The following is an 18,974-nucleotide window of genomic DNA, read 5'->3' as shown; positions in this document are numbered from 1 at the left end:
CACATTACTCTTTCCATTTAGTGAACTAGGTCTATTCTCCACATTACCCTTTCCATTTAGTGAACTAGGTCTATTCTCCATATTACCCTTTCCATTTAGTGAACTAGGTCTATTCACCACATTACCCTTTCCATTTAGTGAACTAAGTCTATTCTCCACATTACCCTTTCCATTTAGTGAACTAGGTCCATTCTCCACATTACCCTTTCCATTTAGTGAACTAGGTCTATTCTCCACATTACCCTTTCCATTTAGTGAACTAGGTCTATTCACCACATTACCCTTTCCATTTAGTGAACTAAGTCTATTCTCCACATTACCCTTTCCATTTAGTGAACTAGGTCTATTCACCACATTACCCTTTCCATTTAGTGAACTAGGTCTATTCTCCACATTACCCTTTCCATTTAGTGAACTAGGTCTATTCTCCACATTACCCTTTCCATTTAGTGAACTAGGCTTATTCTCCACATTACCCTTTCCATTTAGTGAACTAGGCTTATTCTCCACATTACCCTTTCCATTTAGTGAACTAGGTCTATTCTTGTGAATTTCGTCAATGCTTTTAGTGGAACATTGACCCACTTTTAAGAGTTTGATAATAATGTAAAAATATGATTTGTCTTATTGCTCTGCTATTACATTTCCCCTTTGGGATCTGCTAAATGAATCAGCCGGTATACCTTAGACTGCCTGGAATCTCATGAAACCTGCAGAAATTATATTATTATTTCGCTTAAAAATGCTCATTTTGATTAAAGTGAATATTAGATTTGTTTTGTTACACCTCAAAAAAACATGATTTAATGAATCTGATTACACTTACTGGAATAATGCTTTTTTCTGCAGCTCAGGTTTGCAGACAAAACCGCAAGCTTAATCAGACAAACATATGGCCAAAGAAAAATGATTTCTCGGTCTGTATAAGTGGTTATTATTGATTTAGTGAAGCAAACAATGAACTGTTTTAAGTGGAATGAAGAAAGGTTTTTAAATCAGAGCTATGGCGGGATCAGGGGAATAGCCTGTCTCTTGTTTAAAGTGAACAAGCTCTTGACCTACATGTGGCAGCAGCTATAGTGCACGGCTACACTCACAGCACAGCATGCACACACACACACACACACACACACACACACACACACACACACACACACACACACACACACACACACACACACAGCATGCACAGATACAACAGTAAATCATGTACACAGTATATTGGATACAACAAACTCACACTAAATGAAATATACAGTATAGGCTAATGGATACAGCATACTCACACCTATATCTTAGGTAAGATATGTAGGATACAACATTCCCCTTTATTATAGATACATTATATTAAATATAAATACATACAGTATATCTTTTCAAAGACTTGATCTTTTAGCAGGGGCGTGCTTTGCACTTCGGCACTATTCCTTAGTAATTGGTTTCATTACCAGGCAAGCTAAAGCAAACACACCTCAAGCATTGTAAAGTATTAGACACTTGTATTTTAGCCAGTTCAGATATGGCTACAGCTACAGCTAATGCTGCTGCTATTGTTATTACTTGTTATTTTGTCATTGCAGGTTATTTTGCTATTGCAAGTTATTTTGCTATTGCTAGTTATTTTGCTATTGTTTATTCTATTGCTATTGCTAATTAAAATGTATTTTGCAATTGCTATAGCCTAATCTATTTTTATTTCTACAGCTACTACTATACTGTATATGCATGAATACAGCTACAGCTACTTACAGCTACAGCTATTGTTAGTGTTAGTGTTACAGCTACTACTATACTGTATATGCATGAATACAGCTACTTACAGCTACAGCTATTGCTACTAACACTGCTATTGTTAGTGTTAGTGTTACAGCTACTACTATACTGTATATGCATGAATACAGCTACAGCTACTTACAGCTACAGTTATTGTTAGTGTTAGTGTTACAGCTACTACTATTCTGTATATGCATGAATACAGCTACTTACAGCTACAGTTATTGTTAGTGTTAGTGTTACAGCTGCCACTACTGTATTGAAATGCTAATTTGGGCTCCCAAGGGCATTCTCTAACCAGGTCAGCCTTGCTTAAAATATTTATATGAGTTTTGTATGGTAGTATACTGTAGCCTCTTTCTACTACTACTGCTGCCACTGTTGGCTGCGGATGGTTTCTCCTGGGAGAGGCAGAGAAAGGCAGACCCTGGTCCTGGCACACTGTGCCACATTCTATGAGTGTCTATATATAAGAGATGCAAATAAAGTGGCATTAAAAGGAAAGCAGGAGAGGGAGTTGTGTTGTTATGTTAATTGATGTGATGGGGTCCTACTAACTCTGGGCCTAGATTGCTGTTCAAATACCAATACTCTCAGTTGACTGGCTCTGTAGCTCTGCCCTGGCTCCAGATCTGTAGTCGTCAGAAACAAACTGGCCATAGGACAGTCAGGCAAATGCCAGATTGGCTGATCCATCTATAGCCAAGTGGGCCGGTCTAAATTGGGTTTTTATGCGCAGAATTATCATTATTTGGTTGATACTGGGGGCCTCACAGTAAAAATGGGCTGGTATGTTTGGATTTCTGGTCCCAGTCTGTCCCTGGCAGCAGACGTTCCAGTGGTTTAAGCTGTGGGATGGATTATCAACAGGGATTCTGAGCTAACAGGGAGCGTCTTCCTCCCTCCTAGAGAATGGCTGTAGTTCTGAGTCTCTCTCACTCCCTTCCTGGAAAATGGCTGTATAGCTTTGACTCTGTCTTTCTCTCTCACTGGAAATGGCTGAGGCTTCGAGTCCGTCTCCCTGCCTCTGTCTGCCACAGCCACAACACAGGAGGACGCATCCCAAATGCAATTGGACTCCTTTAGTGATGGTGTTACATGATGCAGAGAGTTTGAGTGCTGCAGCCTATGGGAAACCACTGATTCTGGGTAGGCCCCACTTGAATTTTTAGTAGCTACACATTTATGGACATAGCCACTACTTCTGCCATGTTCGACCACTCCACAGATCCTACAAGCCTTCAGACTGACAGGGCGTGACTACTGTTCATAACTAGCACTGACATAACACAGTTTCTCTGGACCCCCTGCAAGATCGGAGTCGCCCCCCCCCCATTTTCTCATGTTAAACCTAACTTTTCACAAAGCTCTGCATGGTGTCGCATGGTATCGCAATGCTGCCATTTTTAGACTGCTGGCTGGTGGAAATAATGCAATTCATTGTTCAGTAATTAAAGTTGGAAATTCTAACATTTCAGATTGTAAGATAGTTGTTCGATGCCACAGCATACTAATCAGCTACCAATATAACTGTCCTGTATAGGCTACTTGAACCTGCAGGACATGAGCCGTCCTCGCTCTTTCTCCCAGCTTGGATAGAAGTAGTTGTGCTTAAAACCAGTCTATTAATGCCAAATAATAGTCAATCACCCTCAAAACACTAGCTTACTAGGGATTGTTTCCTTATGCAGTGCACTGTCTATGGCTATATACCATATTTAGCTGCTATTTATAAAACATATTTTATACAAATTACACATAAAATAGCCTAACAATGAGGAAAAAAGTTGTCGACTTGAGGATAAATTCAGCCACTATGTATTGTTGAACTCAGCGGGTTTTGTCTGGCTAATAGTCTACACAAATGGGCTGCAATATTCAAGGTAAATTAAATGAAATCAAATGAAATCTAACTTGAAACACTCTCCTGATCTCCTGAAGTCCTCCTTATTTGTGTGCAAATGTTTTTACCATGGCCTGTATGTCCAGGTTGTGGACTGTTTTCCATACTGAGTATTGCCAACCTAGACAGTCTTTCCTGAGACATTTTCCATTTTTCTGTATTTCCATTGTGGTGCACACAATTTCAACTTAGTCTTGAATTATGCATGCCAAGATATACCAGAGATAAGGGAATATGATTTTGAAACCCCACAACTCAAACGCAGGTTCACTAGTATGAATGAAATCGCAAACCGCTTTTTTTGTTCAAGCCTCAAGAACTGTTGTCTGCTAAAGATGATAATTTGTTTGCATCTGGCAATTTATTGACTGTTGTCACGTCCTGACCAGTAAAGAGGTTATTTGTTATTGTAGTTTGGTCAGGACGTGGCAGGGGGTGTTTGTTTTATGTGTTTCGTTTTTTTGGGGGGTATGCTCTATGTTAGTCTATTTCTATGTCTGTGTCTAGTTATTCTATTTCTATGCTTAGTTTATTGGGTTGACCTTCAATTGGAGGCAGCTGTTCCTCGTTGCCTCTAATTGAAGGTCCTATTTAATAGGGGTGTTTTTTCATGGGTTTTTGTGGGTAGTTGTTCCGTATTGTGTAGCTGTGTGCCTCACAGGACTGTTTCTTCGTCGTTGTTTTGATTAAGTGTTTGTTTTGTTTTTTTCTTCATAATAAAAGAAGATGAGTTTACACATTCCCGCTGCGCCTTGGTCCCATCTTTACGACGAACGTGACAACTGTCCAGTATCCAGATTACCTGTGCCCAGAGCTTCCTATACAGTGAATCTCTTTTCATAACGTGTTGAGGCCAGCAATTAAGGATAATGAGAGGGTCAATTAAAGCTGTTGCAGAACTGCTGTATTTGAAGCACCGCTCCCCCCTGCAGTTTACCTGATGTTGCTATGGCAATCAAGCTGTTTTTACTCTCCCTGTAACTGTTACTACTGCGGCGAGATTGTTTTCTAAGCTAAAACTCATAAAGAACTACTAAGAAGCATTAGGCTGTCGGTCTGAAATGAGCTTTTGAACACCTGAGTAAGCTCCACTCATTGCACTGGCACCGTCGTAGCCTTGACCACAACATTTGTTCACCGATATCCCCTTATACTTGCAGTCAGTTAAATGCTTTCTTTTCAAGGCCTGAGGCACTTTTTCAGTCACATTCCTGATGCCCAAGAAACAAACACTTAGCTTCCTAGTACATATGGAAATTAAAAAGTTGAATTACTTTTTGGAGGGTTACTGTCAAAATGACATCGATGACAGGTCCCCAGAGCTTGTGGGACCTCCTGCCTTGTGCGGAAGGTCCCACAAGGTGGTGTCCGGTACGCCAGCGATAACTAATGCAATGGTGCACTGAATCTGTTTCTTTGTTTTATCATGGTTTCTGTAATATCATTATTATGTTTAATGTCATCAGCGTGAGAACGTGTGATGAGTCATGAGATAACTCTCTTCTCTTTTCTTTCTCTTATTTTCTCTTCCTCTCTCTCATTTCCCTCCTCTCTCTCTCTTCTCTCCCCTCACTCCCTTCTCTCTCCTCCTCTACTATTCTAGTTCCCCCCTCTCTCACCCCTCTCTCTGTTACATTTTCTAATTATCTGTGTGTTGGCCTCACAGACCCTGGTGGGAACCTGTTTATATTGTCAGCCTGCAGCAGACTATTCTGAAGTGTGGAATTGCACACTTCCCGTCATGGACTCCCTCCAGCCAATTTTCCAACCAATCCAATGCTTTTAAATCTATGACTGGACTTGCGTGTGTGGGATGGAGAATATGGCGTAAAACCTAAGGCTCCTAATGAGAAGAGCTTCAGTACCTGATTATATTACTAGCCTGAAGCAGGCTAGCTTCTGGTTATATTGTTAGCCTGAAGACGGCTAGCTGCTGGTCATTATGTATTGTTACCAGGAAAGCTATCATCTGGTTATATTGTTTGCCTGCAGATGGCTAGCTGCTGGTCATACTGTATTGTTAGCCTGCATCAAGGCTAGCTGCTGGTAATACTGTATTGTTAGCCTGCAGAAGGCTTGCTGCTGGTCATACTGTATTGTTAGCCTGTAGGGGAGGGTCAGTCCTTGTTGATGGTTAGCTTGCAGGCCTCATAGTTAAACTGTTAGCTCGCAGCAGGCTAGCTGCTTCACTGACTTTGGATCAATGCCCTCCGTGACCATGCTCTGTTGTATTATAGTCGATTTATTCAACTGTGCGACCAAGACACTATCCACTTTATATTTGTAACACAGTCATACTTAGCATATTCATAATGTATACTATATATCCTATTGTGAACATATGTTTTATTACTATGCATGCTACCTTCTTCTAATTACTTGTTATTTTTGTGACTTTTCATTGTTATTGTACTGCAATGTTGAGGCTAGTATGCAAGCATTTCACTGCACCTTTTATGCCTGCTGTAAACTGTGTATGTAACAAATACAATTAGGTGTTTGGAGGGGTCGTGCTTGGTGATGGTTGGCTTGCAGCTTGCTAGGTCTCCTAGTTAAACTGTTAGCTTGCAGCAGGCTAGTTGCGTCACTGACTTCAGATCAATGCCCTGTGTGACCATAAGTGTTACTCTGCATCGCACTAGCTGGATTTACTGTTATCTCAATTTGGTTGCTGACAACATATCAGCTTTCCTCTTAAAAATCGATTATGTTTTGTTTCCTTTCCAGTGATTTATGTGGGTCTTTTTTATAACCTTTTAAAACGCCATTGTTTTTTGTCTCAGTGGCATAGCTGGACCTTGCTAGAACTTACCCAGATTTGCGTTAGCTTTTAGTGGCACCTAGATTTCCTGCATCTTAGCTGTACCTATGTTAGCTGTGCTATGTTTCCAGATTTGCTGCTAGACAAATTGTATTTAGCTGTATCTAGATTTGCTTGTCATGGCTGTTTGAAGGAGCGGACCAAGGTGCAGCGCATTTGTAGTTCCACATTATTTATTTATTCGTGAAATGTAATGAAATACACTAAATACTTGAACTAACAAAACAACAAACCGTGACGCAGAGAGAAACAAACACTACTCAAAAGATAATAACCCACAAAACCAGAAGAGAAAAACCCCTACTTAAATATGATCGCTAATCAGAGGCAACGAGGATCAGCTGCCTCCAATTAGAGATCAACCCAAACAATCCCAACATAGAAATAGAAAAACTAGAACTTAAACATAGAAATAGAAAACATAGAAAAACCAAAAACACCCCCTGTCACGCCCTGACCTACAATAGAAAATGACAACTTACTAGGGTCAGGACGTGACAGTACCCCCCCCCAAAGGTGCAGACTCCGAATGCAACATAACCAACAAAAAGAAACCACAAAACAAAAAGGGAGGGTAGGGAGGGTGATAATTGTCTATGGCGGCTCAAAAGCAGTCCACATAACCTTAACCTCCAGCAGAGGAGGCGGCTCCGGTTCAGGGCGTAATCCTCGCTCCACCCGTTAATCCCTCTGCTCTAGTACCACCGGACCGTCGTCGTCGGAACCGGACTGTAGATCATTGCTGGAGGCTCTGGGCTGCAGGCCGCCGCTGGAGGCTCCGGGCTGCAGGCCGTCTCAGGAGGTTCGGGGCTGCAGGCCGTCTCAGGAGGTTCGGGGCTGTAGGCCGTTACTGCAGGCTCCGTGCCTTGGATGATCACTGGAGGCTTTGTGCCATGGATCCTCTCTACAGCCTACGGGCCATGGAACATCCCTACAGGCACCGGGCCATGGATCATCCCTACAGGCTCCGGGCCATGGATCATTCCTACAGGCTTCTTGCCATGGATCATCTCTACAGGCTTCGGACCATAGATCATCACTGGAGGCTTCATTCGTGGAGCTGGAATAGGTCTCACCGGACTAGGGAACGTCGCTGGGAGTTCTGGCCTAGGGAACGTCTCTGGGAGTTCTGGCCTAGGGAACGTCGCTGGAGGCTTCCTTCGTGGAGCTGGAATAGGTCTCACCGGACTAGGGAACGTCGCTGAGAGTTCTGGACTAGGGAACGTCGCTGGAGGCTCCGAACTGGAGAGCGTCGCTGGAGGCCAGGTGCGCAGCGCAGGCACAGGGTATACTGGGTCGTGGAGGCGAACTGGAGATCTGGAGCTTATGGCTGGCACAACCCGTCCTGGCTGGATAACCTCCGTTGCCCGACAAGCGCGAGGCGTTGTGACAGGTCGCACAGGTTTGTATTGGCGAACTGGGGTTACCGTGCATAGAGCTGGCGCAGGATAACCAGGGCTGAGAAAATGCACCGGAGACCAGGAACGCTGAGCAGGCATACTCCTTCCTGGCTGAATGCCAACTCTAGCACAGCGCACCTGTGAAGAGCTTGCACCGAGCGCACCGGGCAATAGCTCAGCATAACTTGGTGCTTGCTCAGTCGCTCGCCCCCCACAGTAAGCACGGGGAGTTGGCACAGGTCTCCAACCTGACTCTGCCAATCTCCCCGTGTGCCCCCCCAAAAATGTATTTGGGGCTGCCTCTCGCACTTGCCTTGCCGTTGGTATCGTGCCTCCTCTCGTCGCTGCTCTGCTCTCGCTGCCTCCACCTGTTCCCATGGAAGGCGATCCCATCCAGCCTGGATCTCCTCCCATGTCCAGGATCCCGTGCCGTGCAGAACTTCCTCCCAGGTCCATTCTTTTCCACGCTTCTTGGTCCTTTTATGGTGGGTTATTCTGTCACGGCTGTTTGAAGGAGTGGACCAAGGTGCAGCGCGTTTGTAGTTCCACATTATTTATTTATTCGTGAAACGTAATGAAATACACTAAGTACTTGAACTAACAAAACAACAAACCGTGACGCAGAGAGAAACAAACACTACTCAAAAGATAATAACCCACAAAACCAGAAGAGGAAAAACCCCTACTTAAATATGATCTCTAATCAGAGGCAACGAGGATCAGCTGCCTCCAATTAGAGATCAACCCAAACAATCCCAACATAGAAATAGAAAAACTAGAACTTAAACATAGAAATAGAAAACATAGAAAAAGACCAAACACCCCCTGTCACGCCCTGACCTACTCTACAATAGAAAATGACAACTTACTAGGGTCAGGACGAGACATTGCTGCACCTACTGTATCTTAGCTGTCCCTGTATACTTGGCAGACCTGCATTCGTTTTTCCTATGTTACAGTAGCTGTAGCTATCATAGTAGCTTCACTGATCTTAACATGGCTAAAGAGGCACATTGAGTCCAGTGGGGGACAGAACAAGGATGCTGTCATTGGCACCCATTCAAAAAAGATGATTTAACAAAGTGGATATTAGTCAAATCTGTAATGATTCATGTGTTCTAACAGGCCCACAATATGGTTAATAAAATCTGATTTGCATGCTGCATAATATTTAGAAGTTGTCCTTTCAGGTTTAGAAAAAAAATCTGCTAAATGCCGACTCTCATTTAAATAAGCTAGCCATATAGAAATTGGTGGTGGTATTTGCAGTCATTTTTATATGTAATGCAGTTGATTGGTGACAATGACATTAACACGTAATGGGGTTGACACACATACAAACATTGTATGCTCATTTTTACCAGCATAGTGTGAAATACTCTTAATTTAACAATAGCTTAAATGTATAGGCTAACTTTTATGGGCGACAATGAGGAGATTTTTGATCTATCCCCCATGAGGGACAAGTGTGTGGCGTTTCCATGGCATTTCCATTGTTATGTTTGAACTCTTTCCTGATCTATAGTTTCCTAGTGTGTTCAGAGTCTGGGGTTTCCTGTACGGTGATGACAGAGGTCTCTCAGTGGCACCTAGCGCTGACCTGTCTTCTGTAAACAATGCTAGTTCACACAGTGACTGCATCCCAATTGGCACCTATGGGCCCTGACCAAAAGCAGTGCACGATATAGGAAATAGGGTGGCAATGGGATGCAACAATGTATCACTACCTCTGTCAATGTTGCTGGAGGACTTAGTCCTAGTATATCACCGAGTGTTGTTTTTTATGTGTGGCAGTATTTGATCTTGATTATGCTGACACTTATCAGTGGCAGATCAATAGTGAAGTCATTACACTGCCCTGTACTGTGTAGCGCTATCTCTTTAAGACTACAACATTATCATCAATGGTTCAACACCAGGGACACTGTCCGCTGTAGCCCTGTTTATTTAAAGGAAGTTTCTAGTTAACTTTTATGTCTCTCCATAACCCTAAAGTAATCATTGGGTTAGTGTACCGCTGTCCACCGCCAATCATTTTCTGTCAGTTAAATTATGCAGTGCACGGCATTATTAAAAACACTACCACCAACACTATATCTAACAGAATTTCAAAGTTCCCATCTGCTAAATAACTTACAGTATCAGTCCATGTATTAGTGTATTGTATTGTCATTCCTCCATATAATACATTGTATATTGGTATGGCTCCAGTTAATTCAGTACATTGTACATTGGTGTGACTCCAGCTAATTCAGTATATTGTACATAGGTATTTCTATTGTACATTGTATGGGGCAGAAACTGGATTATTTCACTGTGTTACAGTACAGTATGTGTCTATTCATAGTTACTATCCCTCCGGCACAAACTGACTCTGTCTCTCTGTCTGTATAAATTTGTTGGGAAAAACTGAAGTAAAAAACACCTCTATAGTACTGAAATATGTTTATCCCTATATACCACTTTAATTTAGCAGATGTTTTATCCAAAGGGATTTCCATTCCTGTGAGTGCATGTATTTTTATTATGCGTATGTGACCCCTGCAGGAATTGAACCTCCGACCTTGGCGTTGCTGCTAATGATAATAATAATTATGATAATAATAATAATAAATTGCATTTGTAGAGGGCTTTTCATTTATAGACATAAATCACAAAGCTCTATTAACTGAGCAACAGGACCACCACCAGATATGGTTGTGTCTATGTACTGTAGTAAGAGACTGAACTGAACCACATCTATAGTACTGTATCATATAGTGCTATATGTAGTACTATATCTATTCTGGTAGGAACTGAACTCATGCTAGAGACTGAACTGAACCACATAGTATTGTATCTAGTTATGGGACTGTACACATGTATAATACTGTATGTATTTAGAGACAGAACCACATGTACTGTATTATTGTATCTAGTTTCAGACTGTTTAAGAAGCTCCTGTCTAACTTCCTGTGCTTCTTTCCTTCTTTCTCTTTTCAGAAAAACCTCCACCACACAACAAGGTTTAAAATCATTGTTTAATCAAATTCATGTAGACCCACATGACTTCCCTCCTTCCATCTCTGTGTGTGTGTGTGTGTGTGTGTGTGTGTGTGTGTGTGTGTGTGTGTGTGTGTGTGTGTGTGTGTGTGTGTGTGTGACCATGTCATAGTTGCATTTGAAAGTGCTACATGTGCCTTGTGGACATTTACTGTTGATTGTTTATGTTTCTCTATCCCTTCTCTTTCTGAATGATTTGGGTGGTAACGTCTTGTATTCAGCACTGTGTGTGTGTGTGTGAGTATCTGTGTGTCTGTTTGCACGTGTGTGCGTCGATTCTGTGTGTGCTTGCGTCCGTTTCCAAATGTATGTTTGTTTTGTGTGTGTGTTTGTGTTTAGGTGGGGAAGGGATCAGAGAGGATGAAGTGTTATAAAACAAATTGTGGCCTTGAGCACCATGAATTACATATTATATTGTCTTAGTGTTGAATACCAGCTCAGGAAATCACATTAAAATTGAATAATTCTCAACTTGCCCTGAGGGGGATCTCCATCCCTGCCCCTGTACTCTACTCAGCCTCTACACACACACACACACACACACACACACACACACACACACACACACACACACACACACACACACACACACACACACACACACATGCTGTCAATGTGTGTGCGTGTTTGTGAATGGTTCCATGCCACAGTATGTTTAGCTGTGTGATGTTGTACTTCTCTTCTCTCTGCAGCCTCTCAATGTGCTGGATCCCAAAGTACTGGGCCTACAGGCTGTCGGAGGGTGAGTGACTTCTGGCTGTCCCAAATGGCACCCTATTTCCTATATAGTGCACTACTTTTGATCAGAAACCTACTGGCTCTGGTCAAAAGTAGTGTACTATATAGGGAATAGGGTACCATTTGGGACATTCACATCGACTAAACATGGAAGGTTTCCCAAAGTCTGCGTAGATAAAATTGTTATTTCTTTCCACAACCCATGCAGCCGTACAGCTGCAAGAGAGCAACTATATTCAAATTGGTGTTTGACAGTTAATGTTCTGTCCATGAACAAACTGAATTTGTAAATTAATGCACTTCAATGTTCTACGAGAGGTGTGCATCTAGGGGGGTGTCCCAAATGCCACCCTATTCCATAGTGCACTACTTTTGACCATAGCCATATGGGCCCTCAACAAAAGTAGTCCACTTTATAAGGAATACGTTCTTAGAAAAAAGGTGCTATTTAAAACCTAAAAGCGTTCTTCAGCTGTCCCCATAGGAGAACTATTTGAAGAACCCTTTTTGGTTCCAGGTAGAAATCTTTTGGGTTCCATGTAAAACCCTTTCCACAGAAAGGGTTCTACTTGGAACTAAAAAGGGTTCACCTATCGGGACAGCCGAAGAACACTTTTGAAAGCCTTTTTTCTAAGAGTGTAGGGTGCCATTTGGGATGCCCCCTATATTGTTAAAATATATACAATTCTGCTTTAGCAGAACGCCAACCCTTGGTCTGGGTCTGGGTCGGGTCTGCTCTAGATTGGTAGAACTCTTTTGATTCTATTCCTTCTCCCTAACTTGTACATTTGTTCTCAGATCATTCAATTTATTCACCCCTCAGCTCTCTCTCTCTCTCTCTCTCTCTCTCTCTCTCTCTCTCTCTCTCTCTCTCTCATTCCGTCATTGGCTGGCATACTGCACACATAGTATGTGTGTTAATATACTGTGGGTCTGTGTGTTTGTTTGTTTATGCTGTGTGCTTGCTTGACTGTGTGTTTCTCTCTCTCTATGTGTGTGTGTTGATGTATGAGTCATTGTTTCTGTGCTGAAGCAGACTGCTTAATGTCTCTGTGGGCAGCTGATTAACACATCGGAGCTTTGGGGGAGAGAGCTGTAATTTGGTCCTGAACCCTCAGGCCTTCCATCCCCACCCACAGACAGCCAGTCCAAACTTCACTCCACTTAGCCTATACTTAACTAGAGAGGCACTAGCAGCTTCAGTTATACAGTATTTACTTACACCAGGAAGTCATTGGCTGTGTCCCAAAATCAAGACGGGTGCTCTAGATAGTTATTGTCAGGGGAAAACTATTGTTAAGCCTGTCACAAAATCTACAACACACTCTAGTAAGAGCTCTTTTTAGAGTCTTCCCCAGTCCCCCTTTCTCTCTCCAACCAGCCTCTCTCCCCCAGCCCAGTCCCTGACTCTGACGTGGCCCAGCTTCACTCTCCCCCAAGTCTCTCTCCACCAAGTCTCTCTCCCCCAGCCCAGTCCCTGACTCTGATGTGGCCCAGCTAATCTCTCTGTCCCCCAGCCTCTCCCCAAGTCTCTCTCCACCAAGTCTCTCTCCCCCAGCCTCTCCCCAAGTCTCTCTCCACCAAGTCTCTCTCCCCCAGTCTCTCTCCCCCAAGTCTCTCTCCCCCAGCCTCTCCCCAAGTCTCTCTCCCCCAGTCTCTCTCCACCAAGTCTCTCTCCCCCAGCCTCTCCCCAAGTCTCTCTCCACCAAGTCTCTCTCCACCAAGTCTCTCTGCCCCAGTCTCTCTCCCCCAAGTCTCTCTCCACCAAGTCTCTCTCCACCAAGTCTCTCTCCCCCAAGTCTCTCTCCCCAGTCTCTCTCCCCCAAGTCTCTCTCCCCCAAGTCTCTATCCCCCAGTCTCTCTCCCCCCAGTCTCTCTCCCCCAGTCTCTCTCCCCCAAGTCTCTCTCCCCCAAGTCTCTCTCCACTAAGTTTCTCTCCCCCAAGTCTCTCTCCCCCAGTCTCTCTCCCCCAAGTCTCTCTCCCCCAAGTCTCTCTCCCCCAGTCTCTCTCCCCCGTCTCTATCCCCCAGCCTCTCCCCAAGTCTCTCTCCCCCAGTCTCTCTCCACCAAGTCTCTCTGCCCCAGTCTCTCTCCCCCAAGTCTCTCTCCCCCAAGTCTCTCTCCCCCAAGTCTCTCTCCACCAAGTCTCTATCCCCCAGTCTCTCTCCACCAAGTCTCTCTCCACCAAGTCTCTCTCCACCAAGTCTCTCTCCACCAAGTCTCTCTCCCCCAAGTCTCTATCCCCCAGTCTCTCTCCCCCCAGTCTCTCTCCCCCAGTCTCTCTCCCCCAAGTCTCTCTCCCCCAAGTCTCTCTCCCCCAGTCTCTTTCCCTAGTCTCTCGCCACAGTTTATCTCCCCAGCCTCTCTCCCCCTGCTGGTCTCCTCCAGTCTCTTTCCAGCCAGCCTCTCTGCTCCAGTCTTTGTCCACACCGTCTCTCTCCCCAGTCTCTTCCCAAGCCTCTCTCACCCAGCTTCTCTCCCCCAGCTTCTCTCCCCCAGCCCTTCTCCTCCAGTCTCTCCACCCAGTCTCTCTACCCAGTCGCTCTACCCCAGCCTCTCTCCCCAGGCTCTCTCCACCCAGCCTCTCAGAAACATGAATGAACGTCTAATTCTCACTTGAGACTGTGAGAGTTAGTTGCACCACACACATGAATGCACACACGCACACAGACAGACAAACGTTAACAAGTCTGTTTCAGCACAGAAACAGTGACTCATACGTTAACATATCACACACACACACACACAACTGGTCATTGCTATTTAAAGCTGCTCTCGCCAGCTCACAGTAGTGTCCTGTCAGTTTTGACAAGTGTCTCCTCTCACCTGCTGAATGTGTCTGCTACACTACCTTACCAGTCCACACAGAGAGAGAGAGAGAGAGAGAGAGAGAGAGAGAGAGAGAGAGAGAGAGAGAGAGAGAGAGAGAGAGAGAGAGAGAGAGAGAGAGGGGGAGACGGACGGACAGAGAGAGAGAGGGGGAGACGGACGGACAGAGAGAAAGAGAGACACACACAGACACCCAGACAGACGGAGAGAAAGAGAGACACACACACAGACACCCAGACAGACGGAGAGAAAGAGAGACACACACACAGACACCCAGACAGACGGAGAGAAAGAGAGACACACACACAGACACCCAGACAGACGGAGAGAAAGAGAGACACACACACAGACACCCAGACAGACGGAGAGAAAGAGAGACACAGACACCCAGACAGACGGAGAGAAAGAGAGACACACACACAGACACCCAGACAGACGGAGAGAAAGAGAGACACACACACACAGACACCCAGACAGACGGAGAGAAAGAGAGACACACACACACAGACACCCAGACAGACAGCGAGAGAGAGACACCCAGAGAGAGACACCCAGACAGACAGCGAGAGAGAGCAAGACAGAGAGAGCGATAGAGAGACAGATAGAGAGAGATGGGATATCCCTTGCCAGAATATCCCTAGCCTGGGCCCTCTGGTCAGGCAGGGTAGCAGGGAAACCCGTAGGGTGAGAAAGGAGCATGAGGTATGACTTGTGTGTTAGCCAGCCTTTGTAAATCACCATTCCCCTGTTTAGCCTGGTAGTGCCCCCCTCTACACGGCATTATTATGATATTAATAGGCCTTAAACCTGTCTGCTTCCAACAGAGCTGGCTGCATTCTTTATGGCATTGACAGCATGCCAGATTTACGCCGCAAGAGGACCTTACCTATTGTCCGAGACCTGGTGAGTTATCTGCCTCAACAAGGTTCTGTGTGAATTATATTATGGCAGGTTGGTGGGACTGTCTGACTGTTTCTACATTACAGAAACGACAGCACCAGCCAGACAAGCTGGGGTTGTGTTGTTGTTCCCCTGCCTGACATTGGAGTCTGTTGTGTTGTATGTGTGTGTCCCAAAGGGCACACTATGTCCTACATAGTGCACTATTTTTGACCGGTCCCCTGTGGATCTTGGTCAAAAGTTGCGCACTAGAAAAGGAGTAGGGTGCCATTTGGAAAGGATCGGATGTCAAATCTAACTGCTAGCCTGTCGTAAGTCATCCTACAGTTAGTTAGTGGAGAAAGAGAGAGCAGTGTTATTGAACGCCAGCGTGTTTCATCATATTGATGGGACTGTACAGTTTGCTTTGTGTGAACATATCGTGAGGCCCAGACAACTGAGGCCCATACTTTATTGCAATTTATGGAATATTAATGATGTGGTAGAGTTGTCTACAGTCTTACCAATGGCTTCATCACAGATTGCACCCTATTCCCTTTATAGTGAACTATAAAGTAGTGCATCGTAAAGGGAATAGGGTGCCATTTGGGGGACACAATGTGTTAGTGCAGTCTACCATGCTGGGATAGGGTTGGCGCCGATTCCTTTCCAATTCAGTCCCTATTTACGTTCAATAAGGATTTTTCTAGTTTTGAATATCAATGAATCACCTAAATTAAATTAATTGAAATGTAATGGAACCCAACCCTGGTAGGATGGTTTCTCTGTTAGTTCAGTCAGTAGGTAGTAATACTTGTGTAGTAGGGCAGTCAATAGTAGTTGTAGTACTAGATGTTGTTGCAGTAGTAGTAGTAGTAGTAGTAGTAGCAGCAGCAGCAGCAGTAGTAGTGATTGTTGTAGTAGTAGTAGTAGTAGTAGTAGCAGTAGAAGTAGTAGCGGTAGTAGTAATAGAAGTAGTGGTAGTTGTAATAGCAGCAGTAGTAGTAGTAGCAGTAGTAGTAGTAGTAGTAGTAGTAGCAGTAGTAGCAGTAGAAATAGTAGCAGTAGTAGTAATAGTAGTAGTGGTAGTTGTAATAGCAGCAGTAGTAGTAGTAGCAGTAGTAGCAGTGTATTAGCAGCAGTAGTAGTAGTAGCAGTAGTAGTAGTAGTAGTAGCAGTAGTAGCAGTGTATTAGAAGCAGCAGCAATAGGTGTAGTAGTAGTAGTAGCAGTGTAGTAGTAGTAGTAGTAGTAGCAGTGTAGTAGTGTATTAGCAGCAGCAGTAGTAGTAGTAGTAGTAGCAGTAGTAGCAATGTATTAGCAGCAGTAGTAGTAATAGTAGTAGTGGTAGTTGTATTAGCAGCAGCAGTAGTAGTAGTACTAGTAGACGCAGCAGTAGTAGCAGTGTATTAGTAGCAGCAGCAGTAGGTGTAGTAGTAGTAGTTGTATTAGCAGCAGCAGCAGTAGTAGTAGTGGTAGTAGTAGCAGTGTAGTAGTAGTAGTAGTAGCAGTGTAGTAGTGTAGTAGTAGTAGTAGTAGTAGTAGTAGCAGTGTAGTAGTAGTTGTTTTAGTGGTATTAGTACTAGTAGTATTCGTATTATTAGTACCAGTGTTGTAGTAGTAGTAGTAATAGTAGCATCAGTGAAGTAATAGTAGTAGTAGCAGTGTAGTAGTAGTAGTAGCAGCAGTGTAGTAGTAGTAGCAGCATTATAGTAGTAGTAGTAGCAATAGTAGTAGCAGTGTAGTAGTAGTAGCAGTAGTAGTAGTAGTAGTAGTAGTAGTAGTAGTAGTAGTAGTTGTTGTAATAGTAGCAGTAGTAGTCATAGGAGTAGCAGTATAGTAGTAGTAGTAGTAGTAGTAGTAGTTGTTGTAATAGTAGCAGTAGTAGTCGTAGGAGTAGCAGTGATGGGTTCAACTGTTGGTGAAGTATTTCTTGTGCTTCAGTGTCTGTTTACATAATTCATCATATATTATCTTCCATATCAGGTTTGATTTCTTACCACCCTATTGAGATATTATACATACAATATAACCTTTAACATAGAGCATAATAACCATAAAGGGAATTTTATGAAACACACACTCTGAGCTCTTAGTATCCAAGTACAATATTTCAATTTCATTCCTGGCGAAAAAGTACATCTGGTAGAAATTATAATATATTAGTTTGATGTTAATTTAAGGCTTATATAGTTTCTGATAACTGTTTATAACACAGTGAAGAACATGAGTTGATGCTGTATTTGTCCATATTTCTCATGAAAATTAATAACCAACAATGTCTTGGTGAGTATGAGGTTGTCGTTGTTGTTTCTGGGGTTTTGAGTGGATATTTGATATTTGCCATTCCTTACACAGACCCATAACAGCTATGGGGGATATTTTTCAGTGAGTTGTCAGATTTCAGGCGAACCCTCCAAGCCCAAACTTTGACATTTTAACTGCTTGGCAGGCAGGAGTTGAACGAACAAGACAATTAGGTAATATTATTTGAAATGTTGACAACTCAACCCAAAAATATATCTATCTGAGGACTTCATTGACTTCTGATTTAACTGTTCTGAGGCTTTTAAATCATTGTAAAAGCAACACTGTAAGAAGAACCTTTTACCCCCCCCCCCCCCCCCCCCCCCCCCAGGATGAAGTCAGTAATCACTGTTCTAATTGGTCCCCCCTCTCATGTCTCTCCTCTGTCAATGTCCGCCATTGGCTGTGGGATTGCTTCAGGGCAGCAACAGCGATCTGATTGGCTGGGACAGGAGGGATCCCCACCAATCACAGTGGGATGCAAAACATATTTACATTTAAATAGATATTTAAAATGACTTCTTAGCTAACCATAAATATCTCAACACTCAGTAACATCCGAACTCAGGGTTTTAATATGTACTAGTAATGCCTGACTCAGATTGTATTGTTACTTAATAATGCCTGCAGCAACCCGAGCAGAATAGCTGTGCATGTTGACCACTTACACCTACATCAACACTCTGGGTTCATGTAGAGGTGACATCCCCCTGCTTACAGAACCCATGGCTGCCGCAAACATGGCTGAACCAACACAACACCATGGTCATGGATGCCCCATGGATCTTTACCATAGCTGGGCTGTTGACATGGCTAGACCTGGGCCGGACAGCCTGCTGGCTGGAGACCTACTGGGCATGCAGGCTTCCCCAACCCAACCTCCAGGCGAAAATGTGTGCAGGGCACGACCTTGTAGGAAATGTGTTGTCGGCACATTTATTCTACCTAGAAAGACACATTTACATCAAGAGGTTAGGTTGGGTTTCCCAGTGGGCAAAACTCGTTGAAAAGTTATAAACTGGGTGTAATGACATCATTTCAATCAGCGTGATGTAATTACAACCATATTACAACAAGTACATATTTTCCAGTGGAATAAATAATTTGAAATTGTTTCAATAAAACAAGATTACAACCAAACTGTTATTGTGATGTAATTTAAACCAATATCACGTCATTACAACTATATTACAACCAAGGTTGTTTTGGTTGTAAACTGGTTGTAAGGATGGCATCATATCAACCAACTTTGCCCACTGTTTTTTACTCCAGCCCTGCTCCAA

The 18,974-nt window shown here is 43.6% G+C and overlaps 1 protein-coding gene across 5 annotated transcripts in view; it reads left to right on the top strand.

Annotated features, from left to right (window-relative positions):
• Nucleotides 1-18,974, top strand: part of LOC115166986 (protein unc-13 homolog C-like) — a 223,886-nt gene that overhangs the window by 5,539 nt on the left and 199,373 nt on the right. For all 5 annotated transcript variants that reach the window (XR_003870418.1, XM_029720976.1, XM_029720977.1 and 2 more), the window contains exons 2-4: nt 10,880-10,902; nt 11,632-11,681; nt 15,331-15,409. Coding sequence is in view for 4 of the 5 variants with exons in the window: in XM_029720976.1 (XP_029576836.1) it covers nt 10,880-10,902; nt 11,632-11,681; nt 15,331-15,409 (152 nt within the window). In the remaining variant the exon portion in view is untranslated. The remainder of the gene's footprint in view (nt 1-10,879; nt 10,903-11,631; nt 11,682-15,330; nt 15,410-18,974) is intronic.

Source organism: Salmo trutta, chromosome 29, assembly GCF_901001165.1.
Source record: "Salmo trutta chromosome 29, fSalTru1.1, whole genome shotgun sequence".
In the NCBI taxonomy this organism is placed as follows: Eukaryota; Metazoa; Chordata; class Actinopteri; order Salmoniformes; family Salmonidae; genus Salmo; species Salmo trutta.
This window is presented reverse-complemented; position numbering and strand designations above follow the sequence as displayed.